At 43.1% G+C, this 17,127-nt stretch overlaps 1 protein-coding gene across 1 annotated transcript in view; it reads right to left on the reverse strand.

The window, feature by feature from the left end:
* Positions 1-5,089: 5,089 nt before the first annotated feature.
* LOC144773829 (uncharacterized) overlaps positions 5,090-17,127 on the reverse strand; it is a 160,715-nt gene continuing 148,677 nt past the window's right edge. Inside the window, exons 3-4 of the mRNA XM_078658924.1 lie at positions 11,820-11,923; positions 5,090-5,226 (exon numbers count right to left, since the gene is read on the reverse strand). Of these exons, the coding sequence (XP_078515050.1) occupies positions 5,218-5,226; positions 11,820-11,923 (113 nt within the window). The 3' untranslated portion in view covers positions 5,090-5,217. The remainder of the gene's footprint in view (positions 5,227-11,819; positions 11,924-17,127) is intronic.

Consider the following 17,127-nt stretch of genomic DNA (forward strand, 5'->3'; position numbering starts at 1 on the left):
TAAGGGGGGAGGAACGGCGTGCCCGTTATGCAGGAACTGATATGTCATCCCCGGTCAAATATTACTGTTGTGGGGGGGGGGGTTTCACCCCTTTTTGGTTCGGTTGAATTTAAAGTTTAGCATCTGTGTAACTGTGCAGACCGCAGTCCAGACATGGATTCTGCCCGCGAGACTGGGAAACAGGATACCGGCTGAACTGGAGTCATGTTATATTGCGAATGGGACATTCATACCGGAGATACATACTGTAAATGGGTGTATACTGTCCAATTGTCTTGTGTAACTTGGCCTCAGAGAATGTTGGAAAAATGAAAATGAATAAACAGATTTAAACAAAAAAAAGAGGGGTTTCCAGTTGTTGATCTTCTCATTGGTGGTGGTGGCAGAGTCCAATTGGTCAAGGAGGTTTGGGTCAGTGGGGTGAGGGTCGAATTTGTTGTAGGTCATAGCAATCTTCTTGTGAGGCCATCACAGAGTGTTAGAGAAGGGGCGATGTCACTGGGAACTGCTGCAGAATTGGAGAGCTCATTGACAATGGTTTTAAGTTTGAATTTAAGGGCTCTTTTCTTTGCATCTAGTAGTTATGTGTTGTAGAGGTTGAGGTGAGCTTTGTACGTGAGTCTTGTTGTGGTGTTTTTGTTAGGTCCCCATTTTCTTTCGAGTTGTTTGTAGCAGAGTTTGGAATCTCTGAGGTCGTTCGCGTACCAGTTGAGCCGTTTGTTGTGGTTCTTGTTGCCGTTGATACAGGGGTGGGGGTGTGTGAAGTGGTTGGGGTAAACGGTGATCCAGTTGTTAAATATTTTTGTGTCACTGTCAGGGTTTCTGGTGTGGCTGGAGGGGAAAGGTGTTCCTGCAGACTCTTGGTCCATTCTGCTTTAGATACACTACCCCAGTGTCTTGATGGTGCACTGGGTTTTATTGAAAGGGTGACTACTATTAGTTTCCATTATAATTATTGACTATTATTATTAGTTTATCAGTATTTTAGTTGGAAAAACCAAACAATCGAACACATTGTAGAACGGCCGCATTCCAGGACAAATTTATTTTTAAATAGGAGACACTCATGAAATGGAGGTATCAAATTTATATTTCTTGCAGACTGCATGCAAAAGAGTGAATTTCCTTAAAAGAAACCTAACAGGAAAGGAATGAGTCTGATTCTCTTACTAGAAAGATTAGAACAGTGGGTGGAAGACAATAGAATACTTTCTAACACCCAATCTAGGGATAGAAAAGATCTAGGGATTATTGAGCAGTTGCTCAACCTGAACCTTCGGATGGGGAAGTGCATTCTCTACAAGCAAGGGTGACTGCATATCTGCTTTATCAACCTCAGTAGTGCTTTTATTTTGATCAATCATAGCAGATTGTGGGAGTGTATGGACAAAATGGGATCACCTAAGGAGATCATTTCACTCTTAGCTCACATGTATCGCAACTTGACAGCAAAGGTCCGCTATGGAACAAGGGGGAATTAACTCCTTCCTTCTGGATAGTGAGGGGGGGGTAGGCAAGGGTGTGCATTGGCCCCATTCTGCTTCTCCCTGTATATCAAGGAGGTGGAAGAAGCGCTTCAGGCGGTTGGTGGGGACACCCCAAAAATTGGGCGGCAACAGGTACTAACACTGTTGTATTCTGATGATGCAGCTGTATTGGCCTTTACCTCAAAAAGCTTATACGCCTTAATCAACTATTTCTCTGACTTTATGGAAGGTAGGGGCATGGAAAGGAATATAGCTAAAACATACACTATGAGGTGTGTACGTGTAAGGGAGAAACCCAATGCATTCTATATAAAGAGGAGTAAACTACAGAGCATAACATTTTTTAGCTACCTAGGGAACCAGATGTCCGATAAATTGGATTGGAAGCAACATAGGGAGATCTTTGAATCTAATATGATTAGAAATAACGAGGGTCAGGCCAGGTTTGCTACAATGCTAGTCACTAAATCAGTTGCAGAATTGATAATCTCTTACAATGTTTAGATGATCTTTTCCGTGATATGTGGCGCTGGGATCTGGGGTATGAGGATTAACAGTATTTTACAAATGGAAGAAAATAGGTATTTTGAGAGACTGTTTGCTGTACCCTACTCAACCCCAGATTCTAATATCCACTGGGAGTTGATTATTCATCAGACATCTTAGAAAGCAAATCGCTTCTATTATGGCGATCAATTTGTTTAAAAGCAGAGGCCCACCTCACCAAATTAATTATCATTCAGGATTGTATGGGCCTAGACCAGGTTAACAAAACCCCCACGCTATGGCGCATAAAACAGAAGTTATTATGCTTGGGACAGAGAGAGAGGGATCTCTGGGCTGAGCTTACCCTGACAGTATAATTAGCTATACCAAAAGGGGCCCTAAAGTAGACTGTCATGAAGGCTTGTCGTGAGAAAAAGGCCCCGACAGACCTCCATAAAGTATCCATAGGTCGTTATATTGCTCTGAATGATTAGTAGGGTTGCAAAATGTACATTACGTTTATTCATAATATGCAAAATAGATATTTACTAATACACTTTCGTCTCCTTATATTCCATGGCAAGGTTTAATTCCCAAGAAAACAGGATGGGGAACTGGTACTCAGAATTGCCCCTGTGATAATCGGTCGAAGCAACCAACCTAGCGTATTGCACATTTTTGCAGGTTTTATTTAACTCCGAGGAAACTATATCGTAAACTCTTTTTTTTTACAGGACAAAATTATCCATAAGGCTCCGTTATGATTTAAGCAACCCAGGATTTTGTTATAGGGTTGCTAAATTCCTTTCCAGGTGTCCAGATTAGAGACTCACTGCCAGACTTGGGGGACCTATTGCATTAGTTTAAGAGCCTGACATTCTAACCCTGTGACTCAGAGCCACTCCCTAACAAAGCATAAAGAGAAGTGTTTTAGTATTAATTTTAACGTTTTTATATTACACTGAATTTCATTCTCTGAAGTTGTTTTATGTAATGGATGTTTTATTGAATTTGTATCTTGTGTTGTTGTGATACTTTTATGGTTTGCTTTTTATGAACGGAATAAAGTTAATCGAGTACGATTCTCAAAACTTTTCCACAACTAAATTAATTTTGACGCACAATACAAAGGAAAACTCCAACCGAGATTCACCAAATCAGATTGCTATAAATTAACCGTTACAAATAGTATTGCCAAGGCAATCCGGCTAGCATTGTGAAATTCCTGTAATTGCACATTAAGGTCTAGTAGCAGGTTACAGGAATTCCTTTCTGGTTCTACTTGGAAAGCAGATGAACATTCACAAGCTCATAACTATGTGAATATTCATATACCTCTTGCAAGTGGTACCCCACAGTGGAAACAGTCACAATTGCAATTCTGCCAAGAATGGGAGGACGTCCATTTCCAGGGTGGGAGTGGAAGGCACACTGCCATATTAAATGTTGGCTATGGGGAAACGCTTTTTACACAGGAAAAAATATTTTCCCAGTAAAGAAAAAAAACGTGTTAGTGCACATCTGCTTCACTTTTTAAGGTGCAATTATATTTATTAGGCAAAACTGCATTAGTAAACGTTCTGCATCTGAGTACTTCTGTGAATATAAGACTAGCACAGATTTCCAAGAGGACTTCGGAAATTGTTCAAGAATGCATTAAATATAGACAATTTTCTATAAACAGAGTGGTAATGATAAGAACACATTTTCACCTTTCTCCGTTGGCCTTGTCAAGGCAGCCATGCGTTTCTTTTCATTAGCAATGTTTCTGCCAAAGCTTACTACGTGCATTTTCATGGCCTCAGATACAGTACACTGTGATCGCAGCTTACTTTTAACACATGCTATAAACATGATGTGAATTGCTCACTGTCCTTCGCAGTAATTGCTGAAAAAGAATCCCACATGTTTTCCTGCAGATGTCTTGGATAACAATACAGCTCTCTTGATCAAAGCCGAACTCAAAGTTAAGCTGCTGAAGCAGCAGTACTGTTACAAAAAATGGAATGAGTTTAAAAGCTGTGCTAGAATGTCAAATGTATGTTTATGATTATTGACAAAACTTTAATTTTTATATATTCTGTAATTTGGCCAGGTTAATTAAACATGATGGAGGATCTACAGATAATTATTATGTCTTACACATTCACTCCACTACGAAATTAAAGTTAGTCACCACCACTTATCCCATTGCAGCAGTCAGTAATGTTACACCCAATAAAGGTTTTTAAAGTCCCTCTTTCCTGAGATGAAGGACTTAAACGAGGGAGATGTTCTTGTTGGAGCATGGGGTTTCACTATCACTTACTCATCAATCATGAACCCCTCAGAACAAGTCGATGGGTCTTTGTTGTCGATAGAGATGTACGGTGCTGCAGTCAATATAGGTGTTATCAATTAGCATTTCTTTTTGTTCATTCAATATAGAGAGTTAAAGTGAGTTAAAGGTTTTATTTTAAAATCTTTAGCTATTCATTCTCTTATTAAGGTCTTAATTTCCAAGTCTCATGATTAAAAGTTAATGTAATCAATCAATCGCTATTTGATAATAAAGTAAATCCATATATTAACCAATAAGGTATTGATACAATAAAAATGCAACCAGCCTGTTCAATAAAGAAACTTCCCTATTTTAAATAAAACAATAGAAAATGTGAGAAGGAAAAAAAGGTGTCATTTCAGATACTCATGAAGGGTCCTGATGAGAGAATGAAGCAAAATCTTGAAGCTTTAGCATAGCAAACTGGAAAGTATTGTCAAGTCAAATAATAGCAGACAAGGAAATAGGCTAAAGCTTCTCATAAAGAGATGTCTAAGAAAACTCAGAAAGTCTCCTTTAAGAGAATCTGAAACATAAAGAACTCACACCTACTGCTCTCAGTCCACATAAAAATGATAAATAAAGAAGCTCAATTATTCTTCCTGAATAGTCTAAGAACACACACAAATATAAACACATGTTTTATATGCTGCAACTTTACCATTCTTTTTTCTTCATGTTGGCCAATAAGATTTCAGCACTCTCCTGGGAAATGGTTTTCTCCCTATCTCCTCACCAGAGTACAGTCGTCTTTTAATCACATGTCCTTTAATGTTGTGGAACATCGTTTCTTGGTTTCCAAACATTTTTCCCATGAATCATCCGGCCTGCCATCTGCATCCTTTGAGGTGTGAGAAACTCAATATCACTTGTTTAACACAAACAAGTGTCTCTTCACTAGCTACTAAACAGTAGCTTCCAAAATTACAATGTCTGCAGCAAATAGAAGAAAAACATCGTGCACACTGGTCTTTTAATTTGAAAAACAAGTCTTTCAGTATCAATATGTCTTCTTATTCATTCATGGCAGCCTCGTTTATGTCAAGTTAATAATTCATGCTTCATTTCTATGTTACAGCCTTTAGTTTTTAAGTAGGATTGCCTACTACAAATTTTGCATTTAGCACATTTCATTTTAAAAGTGTGCTCTGCACATTATACTTCTAATAAAGTACCCGTGGAGCATGTAACACCCTAATTGATAAAAACAGCCCATGGGAGACACAAAGGTTTTATGACCCATTGCTCCACTAAAGTGTTGGTTCCTTTTGTAATTCTTCCTGTGTGTGCAGGTGAGTGCCTGACAGATGCCTTTGCACACAGCAAGAGCTGTAGAAAAGCAGAGCCTCTTACATTGGGCTCCTCCAAACTGTTTTGATTTATTTAATGGAGCAGTGGGAAACAGGAGTTCAGCAGAGTTCCCTCCTCCATCCTTGTTTGTTCCCAGGGACACTGACTGTAACGAGGGAAGGGGATGATGGGGTAGGTTTAGTATGTACCTTTGTCACCATCTTCTGGTTTTCTCATTTGCATGCACAATCTATATAGCCTGTGGAGTGGCAGGAAAGGGCGAGAGTTGAACAGTGTGGAATAGGACTTTGGAAAGCTGACAGCAGCAGGTCTTACCAGTGTCTGCAGACCACTGATGCTCCATTGTCTCAACTGAGCCCTGAGCATCCCAATGTTCTAATTTAAAATGTGAGAATTCTCAGCAGATGACATCTGAACGTTGCATGTTGATAAACTGTTTCGCCATTTTACAAGATTTCTCTACAGAGTAAGTACTCCCTTTAGGTCTCTGCTAAATATAGCACCCAAGATATGAGACCCTATGCATATCCCCCAACCCCCCACCCCGCGCTGGAATATCTTTTTTAGAATGTGGGCAGTTGAGGAATTATAGTCTGCTAGTCACATGCGATTTGATGTATGGCACCTCCAATGGCCTCCTAGTCATTTTTCCTGTATGACATGATATGAGTAGACTTTGGGAAGGGACAGGGCACTTTATGCGACTTAGCCAGCAGTGAAGCAGATGGCACATAAAAGCATTTGCTGCAGACAATGGAACACAATGTTATTATTATTTCATTGAATGAATATGGGCCCTGTGAGGTACTAACTAAAAAAGGAAGAGGAAGGGCATTACAGCAGCAGAGTAGTAGGTCATGTATGCCTTGCCCAGGTGGGTGGGGTATTTTTGTGCACACCCTTCCTCTGTTCATCAATCACTAAGATTGGATCACTCTCAAAAGAATCAGGATCATTTTGTATTACCACAACCAGCCACCTCACTATTGTAAGAGGCATCTATAAACCCTGTCAACTTTCAACTAAGTGTGGTATGGTGCCAGGCACTTTTCAATAGACTTGAAATGTTTCTTTTCCAGCATTACTTTGTACACTATGGATAATTTCTTTAATACGAATACAAAGTGAAAATTTTGACAAGTTTTTAATACTATTGAGTCAATGTTCAACAATGCAATCATTCAACCAGACTTCCAGGTAATTGAGCACCTACGCTGGGACTAGGACAGGAGCCATTTCTGGATGGTTATGTACTGCTGCATAACACCCCACAATACCTTTTGGGTGTAGTCTGGAACACCATGTGCACAATGGTGACCAACTGGCATGGGTGCAAATTCAGGAAGGTGAGTGTAAAAATTCAGGACAAAGGGTCAAAATTCAGGACAAAAATTCAGGACAAAACTTCTAGACAAAAGATAAGGTTTAGAGACACATCAGAGGAGGTTGCGCAATAGTATATAAGTAAGGAAATAGACAACCATTTAAGCACTAGTCAAAATAAGTTTAAATTAGGTTGAAATAATCATGTACTTCACGGTTTTTCAGTATGCACGCAGCTTTGATCAACTGTGCAGGTCTTTTTGTGGTATTTCATATGATAATAATCTATATATATATATGATTACAGGACTGGGTTTTCCAGTCTGATATTTTGTTTACAATTCATGGTCCTGAGCAGGCATGTTTGGTGAGAAAAATGGTCGGGAAGATCTGCTTGGATAGACATTGTGAGATGTAAAGTGGCACGCGTAAGATGCAGCTAATCCAGATCCAAACATATTCAACCATTTTCAAACCTTTCCTTCATGTATCCTTCCATCCATCTTTTCACTCAACCATCCCTCCATCCACCCTTTTACTTATCCATTCATTATCCAGCCATCCACCCTTTCACCCTATCTATACGCACACTCATCCATCTACTCTTCCACCCATCCATCCATTCACTCATCCATTCAGCCAGTTACCCTTTCACCCATCCAGCCTCCCTTTCACTTACTCATCCATCCACCCAGTCACTCATCCTTCCACACATTCACCCTTTCAGTCATCCACATATCCATCCTCCCTTTCTCTCTCCATCGACCCTTTCACTTAGCCATCCATCCTTCCTTCCATTCACCCAACCATCCATCTACGCATCCACTCATAAATCCATCTATTGACCCTATCACTCATCCATCCTTTCAATCATCCCCCATCCATCCATCTTTTCTCTCATCCATCCACCCATTCACTCCTTCACTCATCTATCCAACCTTTTGCCCATATACCCTCCCTTTCACTCACTCACTCATCCATCCTTATATCCACCCTTTCACACATCTGTCCATCCATTCACCCTTTCACTTATCTATTCATCAATCCACCCATCCATCATTTCACTCATCCATCCACCCATTCTTTCTCTCATCATCCATCCATTCACCCTTTCATTCATCCATTCACCCTTTCACTTATCCATCCATCCATCCATCCATCCTTTCACTTACTCCCTAACCTACCTTTTCACATTAATTGTGAGCTGAGCCTTCGTCTGCAGAGTTGTAGACAGAAGAGACCCGTCAGGAACTCACCCCTCGCTGTAGTTCCTAAAGCAAAGGTAGGAGTTCAAGATGCCCCTGCATATAGTCAATCTGAAACCTTGAAAGTCATGAGTCATGCATGATGCACAGTGCCAGGACATAAGGTGACTATGGCCTCATGTTGTTTCCAGGGCTTAAAGTGGGATGACCAAGCTTGGGGGTCTCTCCAAAGGGGGTGTTCGATGTAATTAAGGGTGTAGCTTAAAAAAACCTAGGCTAAAAATCTGTGCTTAGCATAGTGTGCCACCTGACTGGTATTTTGCTGCTTCTGTTATTGAATTCAGATCTATATAATACATAAAGTAATGTTACACCTACAACAAGCCAGAACTATAGGCTCTGTCAATGGTTGTTAGTTGCATAAAAAAAGGAGCAGCCATGGCTTCACTGAATATAATATTGAAAATGCATCAGTTCTAAAATGATGAGACTGTGAAAGAATTATAACACTTGTTTTTACTTCTTTCGCCGCCTTATTTTGATGAACGGGATTCTCTCATAGCAGCATGGGCATTTTTGTACATTTCTTCCTTCTGACAGGATGCCCGAGGCCGGAGGAGGCCCACCACATGCTTTACCAGCCAGACTGGCCCATTGTCATTCTGTATGTGACAATCAGCCTGCACACAGAATGACAATGGGTGGAGAGTGGCTGCTCTTGCGCTCAGAGTAGTGTGGGGTGGTCCCATTAGGGCGTTGAGGATTCTCAGAGGGGGAACAGTGCTGTTCTCCAAAGGCCACCATTACGGACAAAAGGCATCCGTAAAAGGGATCATCATGGACAACGGATGTGAGGTCTCAATTACGGACGGTCCGTGAAATTTATGAACGGTTGGTCACCCTAATGTGCACACCTGCTCACTTACCACTATAGTTGCTCATGGGATGTTCAGCTCCTGAAACAATCCAAAGTGGCAAAAGGAGTAGAAAATTGGCCTAGGTTACAATGGCTTAATGCAAAATGATGGAGCCTCAGTAAGCCTTGAGTCACCATCGATCATGGACTGAGTGTTTAGTGGAGAGCCTGTGGCAGGAACAAGAAAAATGAATTTGAGGAACAACCAGTGCTGGGATAGTTGGAATGAAAATACTTTCCAATACAATACAGTAGCGCTCCATTGTTATCTAGCAGCAGTATATTGCTCTCTAGCTAGGCACACAGTCCACAAATACCAATACAAAAATGAAAAGTGAAAAGTCATTTTCTTCAGGTTATAAAACTAGGAATAAAAACGTGTTAATAATACCAGGAAAATACAATATTAGAAACAAAAATTGGAAAGGGTCAGGAGGTAATAAAGGGTGTAGGATAAGAGCTATGTGAGAGTGAAAATAACAAAAGGTAATGGTCTTCCATATTAAATAAATATTTATATAAAAAAATTAAGTAAACAACTACATATGTAAACTCATGATAATAATAGTAGTAATACTATTAAAGTATGAAAAAGTTCAAATGAGGGGATATGATGGTCTCTCACAAAAATAATATAAAATAAAATATGTAAAATCTCACATTTATATTGGTTTGAAAAATGAATACTCTGAAAATATTTTAAATAGTTTAATGAGATTAATCCCTCTAGTTTAATCATCCATAAGAATCCTAACACATTGAGCCAAGTTTCAGTCCTGTTGCAAGGTGTGGGTGCTGGGAAACAACCTTTACAATGTGGACGTTACCCGGCAATACCTTTACCATGCATCCATTTCCACACAAATGCCTTTACAGTGCACATTTTTACTATGTATATGCCTATATCACGCATGCCTTTACAAAAAAATGTAATTCTTTCACAGGTAAGTGTGTATATATATTTCATTGAAAAAAGCCAAAGGCTAAAGGAATGGTATAGTTAGGATCAGATTGTACAAACATAAAACCATGGAAATTCAGCAGTTATAGTCACCTGAGCTAACTGTAACGTATGCCCCCACAATGCACTGCTTCTGAGCTCACATATACATCACTCATAACATGTTCTGTGACATCACTTCTAACAGCACTGATGACATCTCAAATTATATCACTGATGACATCATCCATTGAGTGTAAGTGTTTTCATAAAAGTTTCTGAGACTTAAAGATATTTGCTAAGCTACTGCATAAGTTAAATTACTATTCTTTCTGTACTCATAATGAATGAATATATTTCTAAAATATGTCATCTGATCTGTAATCCCATTTTTAAAAGGGGTGTACAATTTATCAGTAAACTAGCCTCCACACTGACACATGTCCACTGCTGATGTATGTGTATGTTTGTGCTTTGCAACAGTCTAAGCTGTTCATTGAGTCTTCACTCCACGGAGATAGCTGAGTATAGTTCTGTTGTATGACATACTGGCCAGTGTCCTCAGATCTCTCCTTTGTGATGAATAGCTGTAATAGTAGAGTACAATACATGAATCTGTTCACTCAGATCTTTCTCTAGGGAGATGGCTCAGTGTAGTATACATGTATAACAAACTCACCTCTCTGCTCACTTCTTTCTTCAGGATAAAGAATAATTTCACTAGTGGTTTAACACACAGTAGCCTGTCCATTAACACCTCCCTACTGGTTATGGTTTGTGTAAATCTGACATTTGCACTAAAACCTCTTTGCAGGTGCTCAAATGATGTTGTTGTGGTTTGCAATAGACTAGCATATACAGATACATCATTTACTTTCGTCATTGGTGTTTACAGTAGTGGTTTAGAAAACAAAAGACTACCCGCTGAGAACTGTCTCCTACATGATACATTAGTGCAGTAGTTGATATGGTTACTGTGCACTCTGTGCTGTACATCTCTCATCTGTGTCTTCTTACTTTTAAAAACATTTTAACTGGTATTTTATGAAGGATATTGAAGTTTACTTTGCTGGATGATGTCATCAGCTATGTCACTGACCATGTCATTCCTGATGTAGAATGCAAGGTCATAAGGAGTGCATTGTGGGGGTGTAAATTATAGGAAGCTCAGGTAATTAAACTGCTGAATTTCTATAGTTTTTTGTGTTTAAAATCTGAGTCTTACTATAACGTCCCTGTAACTTCCATTTTTTCAGTGAATTTCTAAGTTTGCAAACATTTTATCTCCTAATGATAACATCCTTGCCACCTATGGTACTTTCAGTTAATTTCTAATTTTTTTAATGTTATTTCCTAAATATAATGTCCCTGTAACCTTTGGCTTGTTGGTGAATTTTGGCATTTTTTAAAATATAAATTGCACTACAATTTCACCTATAAGTTCAATTTTGTAATACACATTTTTACACATATATGAATACATTTAATGCGCACATTTATTATTTTACATTTTAAAACTAACAATTAACAAAAGAACATAATAGAATGTATTAAACAAATGTAAAACACAAAGTATTCCTCAGTTTTTTAGTCATTTTAGGGTTCCGTAGATCTGCCACTGTGCTACCACAAATCTGTCCATCAATTCACATTGAAAACATTAACCAAAATCTGTTATTTTGGTTTCACTTCTCTCGGGAGACAGTGTAGGGAGCATAGCTCCATCGTATATTTACCTTTCCTTCCAAAGAAGAGAGTTTCAAAGTTACGATGTCTTCTACTGAAGATAGAAGAGAACAGAAACAGCAGGACGAAGTAGAAGAAGACTTACCTCCTCCAAAGAAGTCCTCCGACGTTTGGAAATGCTTATGTATCCCTTCAGGAGAAAAGAAAGTTCTTGCAACATTTTTCCATAAATCCTCTGTTTCAAAACACCTGAAAACCACACAGACAAGAATATATCAGAGGATGATAAGAGAAAGGGAAGGTGATGCATCATAAGCAGCAGCTGGACCATCTTTGGGACCTTTACCACCTGACCAGATACCTACCATCCCTGCTGTTTCACCAAAACTGCAAGACTTGGGGCCAGATGTAGGTAGCCCAATACCGGTCCGTAACGGCCGAAAATACCGAATTTCGGCCGTTACCGACCGGTATTGGGCAATTGAGATGTAGAACAGCAAAAAAGACCGAATCGGTAATTTACCGATTCGGTATTTAACGATTCAGAATTTACCGAATCGGAATTTACCGATTCGGTAAATAAGAAATGGCAAAAAAATGACAATCCAGATGTAGGTAACTTCTAAAATACCGAATTTCATGAAATTTAGTATTTAAGAGTCGGTATTTACCATGGATTGAAAGCAGGTGGTAACCAGGTGCAGGCTATAAAAAAGGCCCCAACATGCAACAGTGTGACCAGAATGGCGGCATTCTACGTGATAGCAAGGCGGCTACGGCTACAGGCAGCAGGAGAGAGGGTCTGGAGACAGGAGGAGCAAGTCTACCGACAGCGGATGACGCTCTTCCAACTCACTGAGGCAGAAATCTTGCAAAGGTACAGGCTACACCCCCAAACCATCCTGGACTTGATTAGGGACCTGCACCCACTCCTGGAGCACCCAACACCAAGGGCACACGCCATCCCACCCCATGTACAGGTGCTCTGTAGCCTACACCTGCTTGCATCTGGGAGTTACCAGGGGGTGATTGCTGCGGTAGGTGGGGTGTCCCAGAGCTGCCTATCCCATTTCTTCCGGAAGTTCCTAGAGGCCATGATGCAGAGAATGCATCATTGCATCAGCTTCCCTGACACACATGCAGAACTGCTAAACACCAAGACTGACTTCTATCAACTGGCACAGTTCCCACACGTCATCGGCTGTATTGATGGCACCCACATCCCAATCTGCCCACCTGCTGCTACAGAGTACATTTACAGAAACAGGAAGTCAACACACTCTATCAATGTGCAGGTAATCTCTGATGCCAACAACATCATCACAGACATTGTGGCCAAATTCCCGGGAAGCACCACGACTCCTACATCTTTCAGAACAGTGGGATCTACACACGCCTGACAGCGGGGGAATTTGGAGAAGGATACCTGCTAGGTAAAACACTGTGGCACACCCTGATAGATATTGCAGATGTATGTGTTGTTGCACATGTGATCAATGGCTCTATCATTTCCAAACAGGTGACAGTGCATATGATGTTCATCCTGACACCCTAACTGAACCCATCAACGTCAAGCCAGAGACGATACAACGTGGCACACAAATCCACTAGCAACGTTGTGGAGCACACCTTTGGGCTGTTAAAAAGCGGGTTCCGCTGCCTCCACAAAAAAGGAGGCCCACAGCAGTACTCACCACTCATCTGCTGTAAGATCATTGCAACATGTGCAATGTTGCACAACCTTGCTACAAAGAAGGGCACAGAGGTGGAATTGTGCGATTATCAGGACCATGATGATGAACATGCACTGCCTGACCCCAACACAGAAGGAGTAGCGCCAGCAACAGATGGCAGACAGAGACGCGCAGAGATCACGCACAACTATTTTTGAGTAAGTAAAGAGACAAAGACAGGTGGAGTATGTACCCAACGTAGTTTTTTTATTGGCACTACGCAGGTACTCGAAGGCACAAATGTGCAACACAAATGGTATCCATTAATAGTGGGAGTCCTGGCTCACTTCCCCATTAAAGGTCATGGAGTGTGGGCAGCATTAGTCATTTTCGGCCATGCCTACCGGTGCCAGATAAAATTGTCTGGCTGTCCTCACTAGGTGTGTGGGCAGAGGTAGCACCATGGAGCCTGCTGATCCTCTGTGTCTCAGCAACAGGGGGCTTGTCATGCTGCTCCTACTGGTGCTTTCTTCGCTCTCAGGTACCTCCAGAGCAGCAGTATGTGCTAACTGAGCATTAAGCAGCACTTCTACAGCACCCCTCACCCTTGCAAGGCCCCTGGACACCTCATTGCTGCTGTGTGCTAGTCCTTCTTGCATGTTGATGCATCGCCTGCAAAGAAGGGTAGTTGCTGTGGCCAGGCGGTTAACAGCCTTTGTGTGTCGCTGTGCTTCCTGCCTGTCCTTCCTCCTTGTTGTTCTGTCCTGATACAGTTTTGTGCACAAGAGAAGCACGGATTGAGACATGTCCCGCATCCCTGCATCCATCTCCCTCATACCTGATACCATCTCTTTGTTCTCATCCACCAATGCACTGATGCCCTTCCCTATGTTTTCCATGTTTGCATTCAGGTGCCTCATCTGGCGTTGCACTGACTGGATGGCCTTCCCCTGCATACGTTGTATCTTCACCATGCTACCCTCCAGCCCACGGAAGACACTGGGACTCTCCACATGTTGTGCAGCACTGCTGTCTCGGAGCCTGCAGCGTCTGGTACCTGTGCGGGAACCCTCTGCGCTGGACTGCTGTATGGCAGTCCTTCTTTCCCCAGCCAAGGTTGGTGTCTCACCCCCCTCCATGTCACCTGCTGATGTCTCCACTTGGACTAGTGAGGCAACTACATGCCTCTTGCTCTTTTGAGCTGCAGGTGTTGTTTCAGGCAGTGATGCAGGCAGTTCAGGTGAGGACAGTAGCAGAGGCGACCCAGAACGCTCTGGGGAGGCCTGCAGCTGTGGACACATTTCAAGGTCTTGGGAGGCTGGCTGTGTTGTTGGTGCACCAGTGTCCTCTGTGTCATTCCCTGCACTTGTGCCTGCCTCCTGGGTGTCGTCCCTCTGTGGTGCACTGCCTTCCTTCTCCCTGGTATGCCTGCGAGATGTCTCGCCTTTGGACATAAAGCGTACATTAGCTCTGTGCTCCTGTAGCACTGCTAATACAATTACATTCTTATAACTGAAACACTGTAGCTGTTGCCTCAGCTTGCCTATCACTGATGTGTGTTGCATAACTTGTTGCTTGGTGTGCTGTATGACATGGTAGGTGTTTCAATGACTACATCTCCCATAATTTATTGCTGGTGTATGTTGCTACCTCTACTGGAGTGTGGTTAACACTGCCACATAGGGGAAAGGGAAGGTGATGGGGGGGGGGGTGATTGCTGCATGCTTCTTACCTTTTCTGGTGGCAGCTCTGGCTGAGCTGTCTGCATCGCCCAGCCCACAGACGCTCTCTGGTTCTTTGGTGGACTCCACCAGCTATTCCAGCTCAGTCAGGGCAGGTGCACGGTTCTTCCCTCCTCCAGTACGGTTTGCCTCTTTGTGGAGCTCTGCAATTTTTTTATTAGTTAAGGTCCTGAGGTCGTACCACCTCTTTTTTAGATCATCTATCTCCCGTGGAGTCACTCCTACAGTATTCACCTTAGACTAGATTTCCAGCCAAATCTTTATTTTGGCAGATTCTGCCACCGTCAGGGACTGCTTCACAAACAATTGTTGGTGTTCTTTCACCACCTCCTCCACGAGGACCTGCAGCTCCATGGTGCTGAATTTTATTTTTTTCTTCCTCTCTGGAACTTCCTTTTCACTGGTGTTTGCCATTTTTCTCTTTCAAATGCAAAAAAGTTTTTTGTGGCTCATAGGAATACTTTCTTGTGGCCCATAGGAATGAATGTGAATTACTGATTCGGTAAATACCAAATCGGTAAATACCGAATGACTTATTCCGAATTTTACCGATTCAGTAAAAATTAACACATTTTTACCTACAGCCCATTTTCCGATTCTAAAATACCGAATCGGTAAAATTCGGTATTTCAGAATCGGTAAATCTGGATTACCTACATCTGGCCCTAGGTCACTCATTGTGGCAAATGTCATACACCAGTTGCACTAAATATGTCAACTGTTGGCCAGTTTATGGATGCTCTAAAGAAGCTTAGTGCTTAATATTATTTTCACTTCATCTTTTCATCTTCCATTTCGCTTTAAACACAATAGATATCTGAAAAGCAAATATAGAGTACTTTTAACGTGAGATTACACGGGGAGAGCCAAGGAGCACCGCTTCTCTCCCGCGGTAACTGCTGCTGCCGTCTGCAGCCCCTCTGCCGCCTCACTGCACCCCTGACGTCTATCATACCAGCCACCGCACGGAGTAACGGGGACTACATCCCCCAGCGGCCCCTTCGCGTCTGGAAGTCGCGCACGCCCTGTCCCGCCCCCGGAGGTGCTCTTAGTCCAGCGAGAGCCCCGGGGGAGCGGGGGACTTGCTGACACTGACCTGGGTGTTGCGGGGAGAGCCAAGGAGCACCGCTTCTCTCCCGCGGTAACTGCCGCTGCCGTCTGCAGCTTCTCTGCTGCCTCACTGCACCCCTGACGTCTATCATACCAGCCACCGCACGGAGGAAACGGGCACTACATCCCCCAGCGGCCCCTTCGCGACCGGAAGTCGCGCACGCCCTGTCCCGCCCCCGGAGGTGCTCTTAGTCCAGCGAGAGCCCCGGGGGAGCGGGGGACTTGCTGACACTGACCTGGGTGTTGCGGGGAGAGCCAAGGAGCACCGCTTCTCTCCCGCGGTAACTGCCGCTGCCGTCTGCAGCCTCTCTGCCGCCTCACTGCACCCCTTACGTCTATCATACCAGCCACCGCACGGAGGAACGGGGACTACATCCCCCAGCGGCCCCTTCGCGACCGGAAGTCGCGCACGCCCTGTCCTGCCCCCGGAGGTGCTCTTAGTCCAGCGAGAGCCCCGGGGGAGCGGGGGACTTGCTGACACTGACCTGGGTGTTGCGGGGAGAGCCAAGGAGCACCGCTTCTCTCCCGCGGTAACTGCCGCTGCCATCTGCAGCCTCTCTGCCACCTCACTGCACCCCTGACGTCTATCATACCAGCCACCGCACGGAGGAATGGGGACTACATCCCCCAGCGGCCCCTTCACGACTGGAAGTCGCACACACCCTGTCCCACCCCCGGAGGTGCTCTTAGTCCAGCGAGAGCCCCCGCGTCGTGGGACGCGCACGGGCGGCGCCGGGCTAAGTCCGGGCAAAGGGCGGGCCGTCTGTGGCCGTCCGGGGACTACAGGGGACGGGACGGGCTACCTCCCTTACCAGCGACGTCCTAACTTACAAGGAATTGGCGTCTATTATAAAGGTACTGCTACCCGGACATTTCTCCCCCTAGCCATTATTAATTGACTCATCTGGTTTGCACAGGACTGAGGGTG

The sequence above is a fragment of the Lissotriton helveticus genome, chromosome 8 (genome assembly GCF_964261635.1).
Source record: "Lissotriton helveticus chromosome 8, aLisHel1.1, whole genome shotgun sequence".
In the NCBI taxonomy this organism is placed as follows: domain Eukaryota; kingdom Metazoa; phylum Chordata; class Amphibia; order Caudata; family Salamandridae; genus Lissotriton; species Lissotriton helveticus.